The sequence below is a fragment of the Echeneis naucrates genome, chromosome 3 (genome assembly GCF_900963305.1).
Source record: "Echeneis naucrates chromosome 3, fEcheNa1.1, whole genome shotgun sequence".
Taxonomy (NCBI): domain Eukaryota; kingdom Metazoa; phylum Chordata; class Actinopteri; order Carangiformes; family Echeneidae; genus Echeneis; species Echeneis naucrates.
The window spans coordinates 16,280,246-16,299,223 of NC_042513.1; the positions used below are offsets into that span (position 1 = coordinate 16,280,246).

Here is an 18,978-nt window from a genome sequence, read left to right on the forward strand (position 1 = left end):
CTTGCCCAACATGGAGCCTTCTGATTATGATCTGAGCAGGGGAGCTTGTGTCTGCCAACTATAAGTCGGGTGTATCAAATCATTTCTGTTTTGAAAGTTACCTGTAAAGATCAGTTTTGTACGTGCATGACACATATAGTCCTTAGAATTAATAGTATACAAGTACATTTCCAGCTGGCAAAATGGCAGTTATTAGACGCACCAGTATCACCTTGCAGAAAGCATGTAAAGTAAAGCAGTAGAAATAAAGTGCATGGAGAGATATAATGTCATAAGGTCATCTTTTACATTTTACATAGTCACCATGTATGGTGTCATTTTGTGCTATAATAAAGATCTAAAAGTAAAGTCCTTAGAGACCGTATATACACTACTCTTGAGAGATGGAATCTAAATTGCCAGACTGAGCTAAAGGCTGATAACATGATTTATCAAGTGCAGTGGAGTGGCCTAATCAATAGGAAGTAGAGTGGAGGGTCGTCCTGGGCAAAATGAAGTGTAGGTTTGCACCAATGGACCAAAGTCGAAGCCTTACAAGCTGTCATGGGTTCAGGTTAAATTTACTCTCATTCTATTTATTTGGGTTTTTTTACTGAGCTCAACATTTCTAGTTCTTTAAATCCCTTATCTACTATAAAGGCACTAACAGATGAATCAATTCTAGTCAGTGAGCATGATTTCAAAAAGACGATTATTAATATTTATTTATATAAAATGCATAATTTGCAGGGGTTGATTTTGAGAAAGTCCTGGTTGAGTAAGGGGACTTACTTTGATTTCTTCCTGTAGCTTTCCAAACCGCACTGTGCCTTGGAGAATCCTGCTGAGGAATCCCTGCTTTTCCCGCTGAAGAACTGAAGCCTGGAGAGGTAGAGAGGAAAGATGGGAATTTACTGATCTAAGATGGAGCATAGAGGGGTGTGAAGTACACAGTTGGATGAAGGATATTGGAAATAAGTATTATGGGAGAGATGGCTAAAAGAAAAGAATAAAGGATTGTTAGCCTGCAGTAACCTTCAGATAGGAACAAAATCTGCCACAAACCACAGTTTTGTAGAATGAAAGGATTACAACTGTAAATATGAAGGACAAAGAAAAATATGACAAGTTAGCAATGTTAATCAATCTAAACAATGAGACAATTTCTGTCTACATGAAAGACATCCAGTGCACATTTATGTAATGATCATATGTACCCTGACTACCTAATTGTACAATGTACATTTGAAACATTCAGTGTCAAATGTTTTAAAGTGGCTAAGTGTAGGTGAAATTAACTTCAATACTTTTCTCATATCTTCTTTAAGCCTGAAAACATCTCTGCTCTCCTGACAATGCAACATATAAACAATAATAACTAACACACACACGCTCACACACACGCTCACACACACGCTCTTGTTAGCTTTAGACCTGCTCCCTCTAGTATTGTGTCAGTCTGACCTTCTACAAGCTCTTGGTTATCCTCTAAACAGATATGACAAAGTCCCTGCATCTATTAACATTTACCATGGAAACTTTCTCCTGCCAGACATGGAGCCAACAGGGGCAAGAGCGTACTGCAGTGCTTCCTTCACCCATATTTTTAGATTAGGTTTTATTTTTTATTTAATAAGCTGCGTATGCACTATAAGTAGAAACATCATGCAGAGAAAGTCAAGCTCAATGTTTTATTAACTGTCAATTTCTCTGCTTCACAGGAGCATCACTAACAACTGCCTGACCTGACAGTGTACAACTAAAGGCAATGTTGTGATTCCAAGCAGGTATCAGGCATCAGAAAAAAAGAAAAGATGCTTTTCATGGAATGCTAACAGTCTTCTGTTAATCAATACAAAACTTCACAACCTCAGCAAGAAGAGCTCCTATAATATGGGGATTAGTTATGTGTTTTTTCTTGCTGAAAACTGAAAATTGCTAAAAAGTGCTGAAGACATTCTAAAACTGTGTTTAGTAAGTAAAAGTTTAAGTTGATGATAAGCTTTGATCAAACTTGCAGCTTGGTTTTAGGCAACAACAAAAAAAAAAAAAAAAAAAAAAAAAAAAAAACAAACTGGTTTGGCAGAGTAACCAATGTAGGAGAATGTGTCATCGCTTTAAAAAGGTATGAGGCCAAATGATGGTGCTCAAAATATTCTCAACATTTCCAAAACTCTTTCTTTCAGGGTACACCCGCGATTTATGTTTACTAAGGCAGAAGCTCATTTCTGGCCATCAGGCACATTCTGGAATTGAATGAAAGCTCAGCATAGACATAGTTCAATGCTGGGGTTTTCAAAGACTAGCAGCTCTGAAAAGAAATTACACTCTGGCCGATTCCTAAACATTTACTTAAATATTCCCATAAAAGGACATGTTAGCAAGTTTAACAGAGGCTCACAATGGAGAGGGAAGAAGATAAAGATCTGACGTCTCACTGAAATTCTGTGGTATTCAGCCAAATCAAACTGTGATAGCTCTCTCAATTGAGAGCTTGATCTATTGGAACATCAAGTTCAATTACTTATCTCCATAATATGTGTTGACTCTTGGTTATTTAGATGGCCCAGCATGTAAACCATGTCACTCACCCTAATGAAATGCAGTTGTTTCCTGCATCTTACTACTATTACCTTTGATAATCTGTCTTTAGAGATTGTTTATTAGCATATGTAAAAGGCAGCATAGTTAACAGACATTCCTCAGACTTTGCCGGGTTGCTGTAGCATTTCATTCGTTCCTGACTGGCAGCTTTTTCCTTTGGTGCTGTCCAGCTCTGCTCCTGTTCTAATGACCTTACCTGCCTGCATGCTGGTTTAATGACCAAGTTTACTGCTCTCAAAGTAGACCTGCATAGTTTTGGTGTCTGCGTTTCATTCACCGTACGCTGCCAAATGCTGACACTGCTAGCCCAAGCCTGAAGGTTAAATAAAACCTATGGTTCCAAAACAATTGTCCCTCTGGCTTGTTGATTGTTAGGTATGTCAGAAAATAATTTTTTTTCATCCAATCCATATCTATATCTATATTAAGGACTTTAATACATATAGTTTGCAAAGAACCAGGTTTGGACACGTAAGTCTCAGCATTAATTAATTAAATAATTCATTCATTCATTCATTAATAGCTTGGCCTTTTCCAGTTTTGTGCAATGAGTGATAGAGAGTGTCACGGGTAACATTTACCTGTGTGGACGTACCTGGCCACACTAGGATCAGGACGTCCATAGTACCATGTGTAATGTATACAATAAATTCTACAACATTATTCAGTGTCAGCAGAAACAATGGTACCATGTTTAACAGTTGGTCTCGCTCCTGGGAAATGTGCTCCGCCACAGAAATTACAGCTCCCAGGTAATGTCGAATATTTTCTTCCTTCAACACGCACTCATTCCTCTGTAGCTTCAATACACTCATCTTTCTCTCAGCCTTCCTGGATGGTGGGGAGATGGAAGAGAAGAACAGAACAGGTAAAGGAAATTAAAATGAATGGTTTAGAAAAAGACTAAAGAGAGAAAAAAGAAAAAAAAACTATGGGATGGAGAGAGAAAGGAGGAAGACAAAAAAGAGGAAGAAACATTAAGAACGAGGAAGATTTAGCATAAAAGGACGCTTTAAAATATAATAGAGGTTAAGGAGCATAAGAAAAAATAACAGAAAAGCAAAGGAGTTTATTGTATGATATCTTGAGACTATGTCAGCTTGCAGCAGGCAAGGTGAAAACACTGTTGGTTAATCAAACACCTCTTCAAAACCTTCACGCTAAAGAATGAGAAAGGCAAAAATCAATCTCAGCTCGCCTACAGGGAGCAGAGCAAGAATTAAGAGACCGGGACATGTTTTAGAGCTAATGCAACATGGACACAAAATAAATGATCCACTGAAGGAAATTAACCTGATCCATTTACTTGCCATTCCAAAAACACCATTTTCTATTTGTACAGCATTTTGAATAACATCGTCCTCTTACAATAAGAATTCCATGATCATTTTTATTTTCATTTTTGGAGTGAGCATTTATTTGAGCATAGGATAACACTCTAAAGAAGGGACAAAATTTCTGAGCATGGCTCCAGCTGTTACAACGCTGAGCTTCTGTACAAGAATCACCATCTCAAATTTCCCTTCAGGTTTAACCTAAGGTACTAATCAGTGGCTTAAAAAGCTTTAAGATTTAATTATTGGTCATTTATTTGAGAAGGAATTCACATTTTTTCTTGTTTATTTTTATAAATAAGATTTTCCATATCATAACTCGAAAAAATTAACACACTAACTAATGGCACATATGTTACACACACAGCAATCAGCCAGGATGAAAAAAAAAAGAAAAAAGTATAACTCTTTCTACTTCTATACTGTATGTACAGACTGTATGTAAATTTCTTAATTTCTTCATTGCGTTTGGCAATACAGAAAAATGTAATCCTTCTACGAAGATGCAAGGATTAAATGGGTGGGTACACCCTGGACAGGTCCCCAGTCTATCGCAGGGCCAATACATAGAGATACAAAGAAATTAACAACCACCCACATTCACACTCATACCTAGACATTCATGTCTTTGGACCGTGGGAGGAAATGGGAGTACCCGGGTGAAACCTGCAGGGGGTTACTGCAGGGTAAAAGACTGCTGTTATGCTCTGAGATGTGAACATTCTGATCAAAATGTAGTGGGGGGGAAAAAAAACAAACTTTCAATTTGGGTAGCGCTAGTCCAAGAATTATATTAAGTCATTATACCATCAAAAGAGCTGGGGAAGACATGAGGTGCTTTGTACATTCTTCTTTTAACAACATAATAAAATTACTTATTACTGTGACATAAAAAACCAAATACTAATCTGAGACTACACAGAACTAATGAATGCACAATGCTCTCAGACTGCTCCCAGTGTAACAACAAGTCAATTCAACTTGGGCCCCACTAAGTTTTCAAAGGTAGACCAGCACACATCCATACGTGGGGCCACAAGGTTTGTGGTGTCTCCCAGCACAGTCCGAAGAGCATGGAGGTGAAAAGCAGAATTGGTAGGTCTACCATTGGCTCTCTCTTCCTTTCACAGATGAGAACAGGTTAACACTGAGCATATATGACATATGAGTCTGGAGACACTGTGGTAAACATGATGCCGCTGAAATCATCCAGCGTGACCGGTTGGGAAGTAGGTCAGTGATTGACTGGGGGGCATATACTTGTTGGGTCTCACAGACCTCATGTAATGTCCATAGGTACCCTGACCCTGTTGTTAGATACACAATAATATCGTCATAGCAACAGTCAGACCTTACACTGGGGCAGTGACCCTTGGATTCCTCCTTGTCCAGGGCAATGCCTGGTATCATGTGGCTAGAGTGTATAAACTGTTTGTGGATGATGAAGACACTGATGCCATTTACTGCCCCATGTTGCCCTGCCATAAACCCAATAGAACCCACCAAGTTCTGCCACAGACTGTCCAGGAATTCACTGATGCCCTGATTAAGTAGATTTGGGAGGAGATCCTTCAGACTAAAATGTATCTACTACTGTGAATACATTTAGTTTACTGCTGAAATGTAAATATATATATTTTTTGTTTACTGCTCATTGCAGAATAGTGTAGACTCATGAACAACGAATGTTTAATATTCCAGACATCAGTTTGACCTTGATGCTCTGTATGGTTGTACAAGGAGGATCGCACGACTTCCCCAGAAAGGATACAGCTTGATATGAAACTGCTTACAGTCTCACAGTACTGTTACAATAGTTGCCTTTGTTGACTGCACTGAAGAAGCAGATGCTGCCTAGCCAATGACAGCTCTCTCCACAGCTGATTCACATGGCCCAGCCCATGCACTTGTCTCAGTGAAGAATAACTAGTCCTGATGAAGAAATAGAGAGCTATGTTAGAGGGCGCAGAGGACCTGCCCGAAGAAGATAAATTCTTCTCTGTGATACAGGGATAGAGACCACAGCTGTGTTCCTACTTCTCATGCAATACATTGTTTAACTTGAGACCATCCAGATTCAAGTCACTTCTTCCTCAGATTCCACTTGAACATGTACGGTCGAGCAGAACTGGAAACTCCACAGCAGCAATATTGGCAATTTGCAGTGGATCCTCAACCTTTATTTATTTAGACAGGTCAGCGGGAGCCAAGTTTTCTTTCTTAGGAATGCCCTGATCACAGAAGTGTACAATTTCTATTTTAATGACTACTTGAATCTACAGTAAAAAAATCCAGTAGCATAAGCTACATGTCTGTGATGACTTAATTGCCCAAACACATCTCGAAAAGGCAAATCCATCAGGGACTTCTGTGGCATGCACCAGGACTCGTGTTAGATGCAGACAAGCAAAAAACATTAGGTTTGTGTTACCTGTTGGCTTGTCTGCTGAGCTCAAGCTTAGCCTCCATTCTTTTCAAATCAGCAGTCAAATTGAGTTTGTCCAGAGCCAGACTCCTATTCTCTTCCTGCAGACTGGACGCTCTGAGAAGCAGCTGGTCCAGCTCACTCTTGCTCCTTTTCTCCTGCTGCTCCAGCTGCCTGATAGCAAAGAACAGACTTTATTGCATAAATTATGACAACACCTGGCACATAATCAGCGTTTCACTAGAGCGACAGCCTTAAGGGCCAGGCAGTTTTGAAGTGGGTAAGGCAGGGAAGGCTTGAGTAGCACTTTCCAGCTGTAGGTTATAGCAGTCGCAGGACCACACTTCCAGGATCATCTACTCTATCAGAAACCTGATTTGTTCACACAATTTATTCACTTTCTACCTTACTAATTTACTGGGTGATGCTGCTCCTAATGCTCCTGCAAATGCAATGTTTTGACAGTAGCCTTGAAAGTGCAGTAGCTAAAATCTTCTCTACCGTTTCCACATTGTGGGCATTTGGAAAAACATATATTGTGCCATACAGACATTTGGAGTAAACATCATTCCATGTTTGGCTGTAAACATATTTAACAGCTGTTGGAAAACCTTATTTGCACTTAAAGTCAACCTGTCCTTCCTCTGCTCCTCTCCACTCTGTGTGAGAGGTGAGCCCAACAATGAAACAAAGCAGAGGACATAATGCATCAAAAACTCATTTTCTGCTAAATCCTTCTGGTTTCTCCACACATTGCATGAATAATAAACTGAACTAAAACTTTGCTGGGGTGAACCTAAATTACAACTGGTGGGACTTTGCATTACTAATGTAAACTTTTATGGATTTATGTGCAGTTCTTATCCCAAATTCAGCAAAAAACACTAGATCTATGTCCAAGCTCTGGAGATGAGAATATGTTCATTCTGGCTCATTAATATTTCAAAATAAGAAATATTTAATTATATAAGACACTGTTGCAGTACCCTTTGAGTTTCCCAGTGATGTCGCAGTGCTCATCCCAGGTGACAGCATCCTTCAGGCGGGCCTGCAAAGCTTGGACATCCCTCATATATTTATGCACCTCCCTCCTTCTCGCTTCCAGATCCTCCTGCAAATGCTGATTTTCTGCTTCTAACAATAGCAGTTGTTTTGATACTTTAGAAACTGTAGAACAAAGGAGGAGAGGAAACCAAAAGTAAAATGGAAAGTCTATATAAGATTTTCCTGAATTTGTACATTAAAGTCCCTCATTATACCAGTACCTTCAGAGTGGTGTTTACTCTGGTTGGCCTTGGCCCTAACATGCTGAGCCTCCAGTTGATCAGTCAAAACCTGGTTCTCCTTCAAAACCAAAATGGCTTGTTTCTGTAGTTGATGACTGCCAAAGAAAGAGGGAATATGTCTAGTTTGAAAAACAAACACAATCGATCACTGTTTTGATTTTTAATGAACAGAAAAGTCACTTTTACTTTAAAAGCCAACCGTCTCCATTTACATGTGCACAATTTAAAATTAAAATAAATTTTTGTTACTTTTTAAAATACCCAGGTATCATGACTAGTCTTGTTGCTCGAGCTATAGGCAATCAAATTCAGAGTTGGTTTGTGCTCTCCTATCACTTCACACTAAATAAAATTTAAAGCTTATTTTTTAAATAATCCAAAGCCTGTTGGGAATCATTCATCTCTTTTAAAATAAATAAATAAATCTTTTCAGCCTTTTGCTGATTGATAACTACGCATCATCTCTTTTTATATGGCGGCTTTAAAATAATCTTTGTACATTCACCATTTTAGGCTGTATTTAATGATCCATTCTTCAGGTAAGGTATGTATATACTATGACTTATTTTTCTTTATGACCTCTATACATTCAAACCTAACAGTGTGGAAATGAACAATTATATACTAGATTAAATGCGCTTTCTTTATCTTCACAACTAGTTTTGTATGCTTCCATGCACTGAAAAAGAATCAATGACCTCTTACTATATGAAACTGCAAGCATGTGAGAAACAGGATTTCACATTCAACCTGAAAGCCTGTGGAATGAGCATCAAGCTAAAGAGGGTGAAAGGACTGAGTCATTTTGATGATTACTTTTTTATATACAAACAAATGTAGTGTAAACAGCTATTTGGCTTACGGCTTTCAGCCAGGAATAAATTGAGTAATGAGTGTATTAGTGTATTTAGAGATTTGCTAACTGAGGAAGTCTCTATACGACAAGTTGCCAAACACATGAAAATGTGCGAAAATGGATTTAATATCAATACATAAACTATTAATTAGGACAACTGAGAACACATTTTAAATTTGTAGGTCTCAGCATTATAAAACAGGTGGATCATGAAAGAAAGTGCAGAGAAAGGGAGGATATAGGCGAATGGATTTAAAAAAAAAAAAAAAAAAAAAAACAGAGAGAGAAGAAAGTGGGTATTTCCACTACCTCAGGAGAATGAGTGGTGACAGTCAACCGAGTGCTGACAATGCTGGAGAAACACACACGCACGCACAATAGATTTCTTCTTACCAGTCCTTCTGGCTGACCCCGCTGACCTTTGCAATTTCATCGTGGAGTCTCTTATTTTCTTTGACCATCTCTTCTATATGAACATGCAAAGTCTTCAACTCCTCCTGTTACAAGCAGACAAGATGCAAGCTAACAACTTTTAAATTGAGATGAGAAAACAACAGCAAGAAAATAGATCCAATTCTCCAACACCACCCCACTGCAAAAGCTATGGATCCGTCTACTGAGAGGGCATCACTGATGCGGACTGGAGCTTCGTACAACTGTGCTCCTGTTGGTGCTGTTACTGCTACCATCATGCAAACACTCCTACAGAGTAAATCTCATTACCATCTCATTTGTTTAATATATGAAAGTCCTTTTTTTCCCACATAATGCTGAATTTGGATTTTATTCGCCTCATACCAACAAAATAAGGCAGTAGGGGAAATCCAAAGATCTACAATTTATTCGCCATGCAATATTTTCTTATTTTTGCCATTTCTATGACAGCTGAAATAACATATTTTCAAGCTAAGACAAAATTTGTGCTTCTGGAAGGGGAAAAAAAAAACCTTATTACAAATACTGTACCAGGCAGCTGCCATTTGTCTCTCAAGTTATAATTTGAGTTATGAACATCCTTCACAATAATTTTTAACGCAACAACATGATGTAATTTTAATGAAACAGCAAAGACTGAAAAAAAAAAAAACAAACAAACATGCCAACGCCTTTATGAATAATCAATAGGGTTGACCCTATGGGGTGCCTATGTCTTTAAGTAAGCACATTACATTTTGACCTTTCTGCTGCTTTGATAATAGAACAAATGTAACATTGTCATGAAAGCTAAGATGACGAGTAAAAGTACCACACGAGTAATATGAGTCAAAACCCGTGGTTGGACTGAAGGAAAATCCTCCTCAGGGCGTCCTGTGATAGAGACAGAGCAACCCGTCATACTTCAAAGGCCACGCCCACCAGAGGGGAAAGCAGCACAATTTAAAAAAATAAATAAATAAATCACTGTCCAGAAGTTAGCTTAAAATATTATTTCAACATGTCGAATGAGTATTTTAACACATTAGCTATACCAGAGAAGAAAGGTTTCAATGAAAAACACATATGTGGGTCTTTGCCACTGTCCCTTCTGCTTTTAATCATTTCTGAGAAATTATCCCACTGAACGACTGGAGGTGACACATCGATATTTTTTAACAATTTTTTCAACAGTTAACAATGGACTGGGCTACAGCAAGGAACGGTGACCAGAGTAGAGACTAGACCAGATCACACCAGACTAGACAAGACACTGCACCCACCTCTAGAGACCAGACCCCACTAGAGACAAGGCAAGAGCAGACTAGACCCTTCCACAGAGACTGGACCTCAGTCTTTGGAATAAAAAGGAACGTATGTGTGAAAGTATAAAATTTTTCAGTTATAACTGAAGAAATTGTCTGCATTGCATTAATTAAAACACTGTCTCAGGATGAAATTTGCGTAAAATGCTAAAAATGGAATCCTCAAAAAAAAAAAAAAAAAAAAATTAAAATAAATTAAAATGGAATTTGGGAAAAAGAAAAGTGGATTTTATAGGGCTCGGTAAAAACCAAAATGAGTGCAAATCTTCAACAAGGACGAGACTGGTTGAATCTCTCCTTCCTCCATTATTGTAGTTTCCTCCTTGCTTTGGTGCTTACTGCGCATGTGTATGTTCCAGAACCGGCTCCGTGGTGACGTCAGGACGTCCTGCATCCAAAATGGAGGCAGACAGCCTGCAGATTTGTTTTATTCTTTAAAAATCGATTTTGGGACATTTTAAATTGATTCTGAATCGTAGTAAATGAGAATCGCTATTCTTATATTAATAAATTTTTTGGCACACCCCTAGGCCACATCACTAGATCATCATTTTAAAATAGCTTTTTATAAACTAAATGTTTCAAATCTGCCCCATTTCATAGGGTTATGGTGTAGAAACTGTGATTGTGTGACGAGATAGGGCTGCATGCAGCGTGCGTCGCGTTTCTCATTCTGGTCGTTTCTTTTTTCCGGTAAGCTCGCTCCTCTTACCTTAGTGTAATTCAAATTAAGTTGTAAATAAAAACCCAATGTGAGCTTCATTGGCTCCAGCACTCCCTGTGACACGGAAACGGATAAACATACATGGGTCATACACACCTTACCTGTGTACTTTGCAGAAGTGAATCTTTCTCTTTTATCTTGTTTTCATACGACAGCAGCAGGGGAGATAGATACTTTGTATCAAGCTGCAAAAACAAACAGAAAATTAGCTATTACATCAGAGCAAGACATCTATTCCTATAAATGATTAACTAAAGGCAAGAAAATCACTTTGACTCACTTGCCATAGTGGCTGGCAAATCTAAACGATTTTATTATTTTATTTTATTTGGTCAGCAGGTTTTCCAGTCATTGTAGACAGATAGAGATCAACAGTATTTGATTTGGTTATGTGACTGATGAGGCATGCTTCTTTCTTTTTCATGCCATTTTCTGGTGAAACTCATGCTGAGCTTCCACACGTATGATTTCACTCTTTCAATCAACAAGTAGAGATAGAAATGCAGAAGACAGGTCAACCATTTTAATTTAATAACTGTTTCAAATCATCATCTAGCCATATTAAAAGATACTTTTCCATGAAACTAGTACATCAAAGCGCATTGATCATCATAAAATTTAATAGCCACTTAAAAGGTTAAATTACTGTCCTGCTATATTAGAGAAATAATGCCATACAGATACTACCCTACCAGAGGAGACTCCAGTCAGCATACCATCATCATACCAGTGGTCAGTACTGTGTGCGATTTGTAAATGTCTGTCTGTTACATATTTAAAAATATCCTACTAGGACCAGGGGTCAAGTCTTCGTGACAGAACAAAATCAAAGATAACTGATGTCTACAATTAAGCAATTCGCCTCATACAAAGAACATTACCATTTTATAACAATAAGAAGGACTCAATAGTAAATGACAATGTTTATGTGACCAATGGAAATAATTGGACTTATTCATAGTTCTCCTTTCTCTAATTACTTCATTATTTTACAGTACTGTACTATTTCCAAATCTTTTTTACTTTTCTTCTCCCTTCAGCAATACATCAGCTGTTCATGATGAGGGCTAGCAGAGACATGCAGCTACTGAGGAAACTGGTAATGATGATATGCGTGCTGTGTTTTCACAGTACGCATATCATCATTACACATGCACAGACAGACAACATGCCACAGAAGGGAACAAGGGACTTCTTTAGTCCAATAATTCAGATGGAAGGACAGAAAGAAAGAAAAGCTCAGCGGGGTTTTGATTCAAAGGCAGACTTTCACCTTTGACTGCAAAGATGTTGTTTTGTGATAAAACAGGGGCGATAAAGTGCTTGCAACAGATTCAATGTAAAAGCGGATTTTAGTTAGACAGAGGGAAGATGTTATAAGCATATGCTAATCTCTATTCCATGTAAACTACAACTAGGTTTAAAGACTCATCAATTATCACTTTATAAATGTGATAAAGGGTGTTGCCACAAAACTGTTTGATTACATTCTGCATCAAAAACTCCAAAGAGACTCAAAAATAAGAACTTGGCGGAGGGGGAGATAAATAAAAAAGAGAACGGAGTGAGATAAATAAAATGCGAACGTCACTTCATATGTAAAATTAGGTACTACTCATAAGTAAAGGGACTAATCCTTGTAGCTTGTCATACCTCCTGTTTTGACAGTGGTCTGAAGGGGGTTTGGCTGCAGCTCAGTTCAACATTCAGACGGTGAACTGTCAATTTGAGGGCATCATTTTCATCCACCAGTGCCTGAGCATGTTGCCTCAAATTCTGTAGCTCTGCCTGAATGCCTGAAAGCACAGTTTGTCAGGTTATAAATATTTTTCAGGATTAAATAATAATGTTATCCATAATACAAACTAATGATTTCAAGGGGAGCAGTATAGTATTAAGAGGAAAGAAGAGAGTAGTGGTGAAATCTCATCCCAAAAAAAAAAAAAAAAAAAAAAAAAAAAAGACAAGTGTACTGCAGGATGACTGAGAGAGATATTCCATGAAAACAGAATTTCACCCCTTAGAGTATAATATAAAGTTCAAAATCACTGTGACACAAGCAGAGACTGGAAGCAGAATGGCTAGCAAGTTTCCTATGGCTTGCCCCTCCACAACAGGAGGTCAGAGTCACTATCAACCAACGTAACCTGCTGCCTGTTTAGACCGCCAATTTCCAATCCTCTTTTAAACTATCTGAATTATTCACTTTCATTTTGGGAAGATAGAAAGATTCATCTACTTGGCACACTATGTCCACCTCTCTCCTTTCACCTATTCAGATGCATCAGTCTCTCTCTCTCTCTCTTTCTTATGTCCCTTCAACCCGTTCTTTCTGTTAGTCCTTCCTCCAGCACTAACAGTCTAACAGGCTCCTCCACTCTAGATAACATTAGGTTTGTGAAGGCTAGGTTGTAATTGATCTCTCTTTCAAGCCACTGCAGTTTCTCGGCAAGTAGATTTTGTTCACCTGCCATTCTTGTTTTCTTTGGAGAGCGTACTGTCTTCCTCTGCACCTCACTATGTGCCTCTCTGGGTCCCAAAGATGTCTGGGTGGGGTACTCCAGGTTTTTGGGTTGGCTGGGTGTTACAGTGGTTGGAAAGGCTGGAACAGCTGAAATATAAAAAGGTATACACCTTAAATGGCAGTACAATGCACAATAGGAGAAAAAACACTATTCATAGCAATTGAATACAATAATTACTTATGTAGACACTCTTTCCTAACAACAAAAATGTTTATATGAAGCAGAGACTCATTGACACATAACTATACAGTCAATAAACTATAATGATTTGACTCTTGTCTCATGCATCATATTTCATGGAATTGGTTGATATGGATTTGGCTCCATTTTATCAAAGTTAAATTCAAATTCACAAAAACAGAAAGGAACAGGTGGAACTTACATTTCATCTTAATTGATGAAGCTCTCCACATTTGGGGATTTAAAACAGCTATATAGATATATGCTCACGACAACAGTAAATGCAACCGGGTATACACCTTGCCTGATATATGCTGCTCATGTATATCTTAGCACAAAAACTGTCCTGAACACACGGCAAAGAGTAATGTACAACAGAAACAGTCTGCAGTTCTCAAAGAAAACACTGGTCTGCTATAACATTTTGTCCAGAAGGGACATGTGCATGCATTCAAGAGTAGTATGAGGCAGCTGGAAGTGAATCTTTAGTTATGACTGAATTACCCCCCCCAAAAAAAAACCTCTTCACATTACATAAAATGTATTTATTATATTACATTATTATAGTATAAAATTCACTGACTATCTACAAGGAGGACACTGGCGAGATCTAGGTCAACAGTTGTCTATGTAGGGTAGATTAGAACATGGGAAGAAGAGAAACATGTAAATTGTTTCTTTAAAGTTCAACTACAGAAATCACAACTTCAGGGGCTCCACCTACTTGATAATCCATCTCTCTGACTGCCAGAGCTCTCCCTGATTGAGGCTTTCTTCTTGGAACAATCACAGCCGACCTCAGGAGACTGGAAACTGGGTGCCTCAGTAACATCTGTCAGTCAAGACCACAAAAACATCATGCCATCTTTCAATTTGTGAAAAGACTGTAGACTTATTTATATTACCATATTTTACAGCATATTTGTATACAAGAGTGATTTTCTCCGCAGCTTGATTTATAGGATGTCTGTATACACACTTTAGAAATTAAGATAGGATAATTACAAGGATATATAAAAATGTTTTAAATTAGCACTGACAAAAACATGAGGCCAACCCTGAAAATATTAACTATAATGAGGCTTTCCATTTAGCCATAATGATGTTAAGCTACATTACGGCTATCAAGATGTTCATGCTGGTTAAATGGGGGCTCTATACTTTTTCTTTGCTGTGATCCAGCACAGGGTGTAGCTAGGTCTGACAAATTTTGGGAAATAAAGTTTCTGTCTTTCTTTGCATCACCTAACTAGTGTTGATAGAGCTGTACTATCAAGTTGCTAGGAGGAACACTTAACAAAGAAAGTCTGAAGTCTCTGAATTCAAAGCATACTCATTTGAAAGTGCTCTACCCATACACCCACGGCATAAACTGAAATGCTTTGACTAAAAGATGACCAGAGTCTTAATGATCTTTCAATTCATTATTTATTTATTTTTGATAAATTAGCCAAAATTGCTTAAAATTGTGTTTTCACTTTGCCATTATATGGTACCCGGAGACCTATGCTAGATCTCATACCGCCCCTCTCTCCCTTTACTTATTGTTGGCCTCTCTGCAATTTATTGTCATCAGACTAAATAAATAAAATCCCCTAAAATAATACTTTTAATATCAATTCAGAGGACTACAATTTAATTTAAAGTACAGTTTGTAAGCTAGACACTAATGATGGGTCAACATCATATATAAATAAACAGGGTGATAAATATACAAATGATAATATGGTATCGTTTTGAGGCTTTTATACTACACTGATTGTGTGGGGTCTCAGCACCAGCCATTGCTGGATCAGTTCTAAAAAAAAATATGAATACAAATTACAGTTTGACTGCCTCTCATTCCAAAATTCTAAATGTATTTTTAAAAGATCTGAGTGCAGTTCTGTGCACACACACATCTCCAATTTGTATGAATTCAGTACCTGGAGAGGGCACTCCTCTGCCAGACATCTCAGTTGCAGAGGACATTCTGATCTGAAGGACAGACAGGTTGAGAGACAAGCAGTCAGTCAGACAAAGTGAAATAGAGTAGGTCCTTTCAAAGTAATTTCCCAAACCCTACTATCTAGTTCCCTTGTGTGCAAGTCAATTTCAGAGACCACTGCATTTACGGTAATTGTTAAAATGAAAATACACACAACCATGCATGTTTATTTTCGTGGTTCTTAAGAGACACATTTAAGAGAGACACATTTATCAATGTTAATGACAGTGAAAAATTCAATATAAAGAACCATTGCAGCTGAAAAAGTGCAATGAATGAAACACATTGTGTGAGAAGAGCGGGTTTTTTCTACTATTTGATGCAAAAAATGATGTTCAACGGCATAAAATACACAATTATCATGTTATATAATCCTCCATCTTGTATATTTTTTAGCGAGATGTTTCATGTGGATGATTGTAGGGTGGTATATCATTATGCTAAACATAAAAATCTTCACTGCATACTACAATGTATGTTCAACAGCTTGCTGTGTGTTATGAAAATATTTTCATGGAACTATGACTGAGAAATATTGTGAATAAAACACCAAGTAATTGTGATAGCCTGCAAAAAAAACTGAAAAGAGGAATGGATCACAGTGGGACCCATATAGGTTAGCAACTAAAGGTAGCAATATTCAGGACAAAGGCAGGAATAGAACTCTATCCCATGAGTCTGTGAGAACAGAAACTTTGGGTTAACAGTACTGTGATACCAGTTCACGAGAAAAAATAAATAAATAAATAACAATCACATGATTTATATAGACCATGGAAAGAAAGACTGAACAACAATGTGAATGTGACTATGTTTTACCCACTGTTAATATTCTGAGTGACTATATTAGACCATAATAACAAATGGAGCACTACATATGCTATGGCTAGTGTGAAACCAAAATACTCCAAGCACTCAAATTTATACAATCTGATGCATCACAATTTCCTCTGGTCCATGGCCCAACCCTCTACCAAATCCAACTGCAATTAGTTCAGTACTTTTGTGTCATGAGGTTGAATAAACAGACTGAGGTGAAAACATAACCTCTGTGGCTGAGGTAAATATTACCACAATGATTACTCGAATCATATGAGAATTTTTGTGAAAACTACAAATCACCTTTTCACAGTGCAAGACTCTTTTATTTTATATGAAGCTATGCCACCCAGTGGGTGTAACGGGTATCACAATGCCCCCAGTTTCTTCAAAAGCATTACACAGTAAACCATTTATAACAGAGCTGATAGGTAGTGATCAACATACAAGAGTGCAACATGGGCCATGATTGAAACAGAGATTCTGAGTTTTCATATCACAAAAGCACAGGTGTGATAGCACAATGACAATGTCTCAGCGAGCCAGTTTAAACAAGGCATTGGCTCAGCCACACCTAACACACTGAGATTATTAATTAGCTGTCTGCTGTTCCTGTTCCAACTTTTACAATATTCTGTTTCGAAACTGATTCACTGGCAGCTGCCCAGTGCAATCTTCTGCTATTGGTTTACACCACTTGGAGGCTGTTTATTAAAAAGCTCTTTGACAGTAGTTATTGATGGTTGGGTGCGTATCTAATTTGATTTTACTTAACATTTTTTCAATTAAGATAAGAGCAAACATACTGGTCAGAACGATTATAAAGAACAATATCTTCCTGAAAAACCCTACCTTAGCCTTTAGTGGCAGAGCATAAACATGTTCTTTGATTGAACAGGTATCTCCTCTATCGAGTGTTTGGTAGACATGGTCCCCTGCGTCTCCATTCTCCATATCTTCTTCCTGGTCTTCCAGCTCATCCTCTGAGCAGTCAGGGGAGGACAAGCATGGCCGACTGGCTAAATCTTCTGACCATCTGTCTCTGAAGAAAGCAAAAATTCAACATCTCAAAAGGATAAGTGGAGGAAAACTTATTTAAATTCAATTTCCTTAAATGGACAGTCTATATAAGCCTATTCTGCCCTTTCTACGAGTACTAGCAAACATTTAAATGGATGACTAAAGGGATATCAGACCTCTGCTTTTCCTATTCAGATGCCAATTTGTCTTCCTATGGTCTACTGTACGTACTAAGTGAGATTTAAAGTACAAGGTGATCTTTATTGTCATTTACCAATTACATCCAATGCAAAAGTTTAACAAAATGTTGTTTCTTCAACCTCTGATTACAACCACAGGTTAAAAATAATACACATCATGAGGAAAGATTGACAATATATTCTATCCCTATATGAAACATGTTTTACCCTCTAGAGCTTGATTGTATTTACAACCTCTTGAAGATCATTAAATTTTTAATTCAAAAGGGGAGTGCAAATCACATGTAATGCTATTTGTGAAAACAGGACAAATCTTGTGCCTTCTTGGCCAATGCACTATGTAGGACCAATTTTATACATTTGTCCAGGTTATGTTGCTTTGTGAGAATAACTTGTCATAAATTTTGAGACAATACTGATGCATTTTCCAGAGGTATTACCTATTTGGATTTGGTTCAGATACAAAAGACCCTGATCGATCAGTCTCAGAGTAAGACCTTGGCCTGGCAGGGGGGAGCGCCCATGTCTGCCCAGTGAGTGAAGATGACAAGATGGCTGCTGCTAAAGCTGATCTGTAAAGGGAAAGTCGCTGTTCATTTTTGGAGAGAGACACACACACTTTGTGTAGTAGAAATGGATGAATAATACAAAACATCTGTCGCAAGTCATAGTTTACCATTTGTAATTTTGATATTGATGAAACGCATTGTTATATTTTGGTATCAAACTTTCTTCAACTGAGATTCATGGTATCATGTGACCGTCACCATGCAGAGCAGTATGCCTGAGCCCACTGCAAAAGTTTAACCTAACCCCAACAGCCAGCAGCCAGATAGAGCACATTAGGCCGAAATATGTTTTCTTAAATAGGCAGCTGGTCACCATCACTGGAAAAAAATGTTTGACTGCAGCAAATAAAATGTAATTAATATTATTAAGCTGAATTCACGTTTCAACAGGGAAAAACCATCATTTCACATGATGAAAGAACGTTGGATTGTAAAGATGATGGAGAGAGTTGGGTACCTGGGCCTCTCAGGTGAGGGGTTTGGGCTGTGGGGGGGTGGGGTACGAGGCACAGCAGGCTTTGGAGCAATGGAGGCAGCAGGAATCAAACCAGGAGCTATATGCTTCTATTCAACACACAGAGAGGGGAAGTTAGGGAAAAGCATAGCATTATCACACAGAGTTAGTTATTTGACAGCGTTTGAAATTTCAAGCAAGCACATTAAACATCTGTTAACACCAAAATGGAGGAAAAGAACAGGGACTACATTAAAAGGATAGGAAAGAAGAGGAA

General features: G+C 38.0%; 1 protein-coding gene across 3 annotated transcripts in view; it reads right to left on the reverse strand.

Moving 5' to 3' along the window:
• cep89 (centrosomal protein 89) overlaps window positions 1–18,978 on the reverse strand; it is a 50,430-nt gene that overhangs the window by 30,857 nt on the left and 595 nt on the right. For all 3 annotated transcript variants that reach the window (XM_029497842.1, XM_029497841.1, XM_029497843.1), the window contains exons 2-15: window positions 18,705–18,811; window positions 18,119–18,250; window positions 17,311–17,500; window positions 15,578–15,629; window positions 14,377–14,484; window positions 13,415–13,558; window positions 12,601–12,743; window positions 11,049–11,132; window positions 8,878–8,981; window positions 7,608–7,723; window positions 7,329–7,509; window positions 6,349–6,516; window positions 3,273–3,414; window positions 772–861 (exon numbers count right to left, since the gene is read on the reverse strand). In XM_029497842.1, the coding sequence (XP_029353702.1) occupies window positions 772–861; window positions 3,273–3,414; window positions 6,349–6,516; window positions 7,329–7,509; window positions 7,608–7,723; window positions 8,878–8,981; window positions 11,049–11,132; window positions 12,601–12,743; window positions 13,415–13,558; window positions 14,377–14,484; window positions 15,578–15,629; window positions 17,311–17,500; window positions 18,119–18,250; window positions 18,705–18,811 (1,761 nt within the window). The remainder of the gene's footprint in view (window positions 1–771; window positions 862–3,272; window positions 3,415–6,348; window positions 6,517–7,328; window positions 7,510–7,607; window positions 7,724–8,877; window positions 8,982–11,048; window positions 11,133–12,600; window positions 12,744–13,414; window positions 13,559–14,376; window positions 14,485–15,577; window positions 15,630–17,310; window positions 17,501–18,118; window positions 18,251–18,704; window positions 18,812–18,978) is intronic.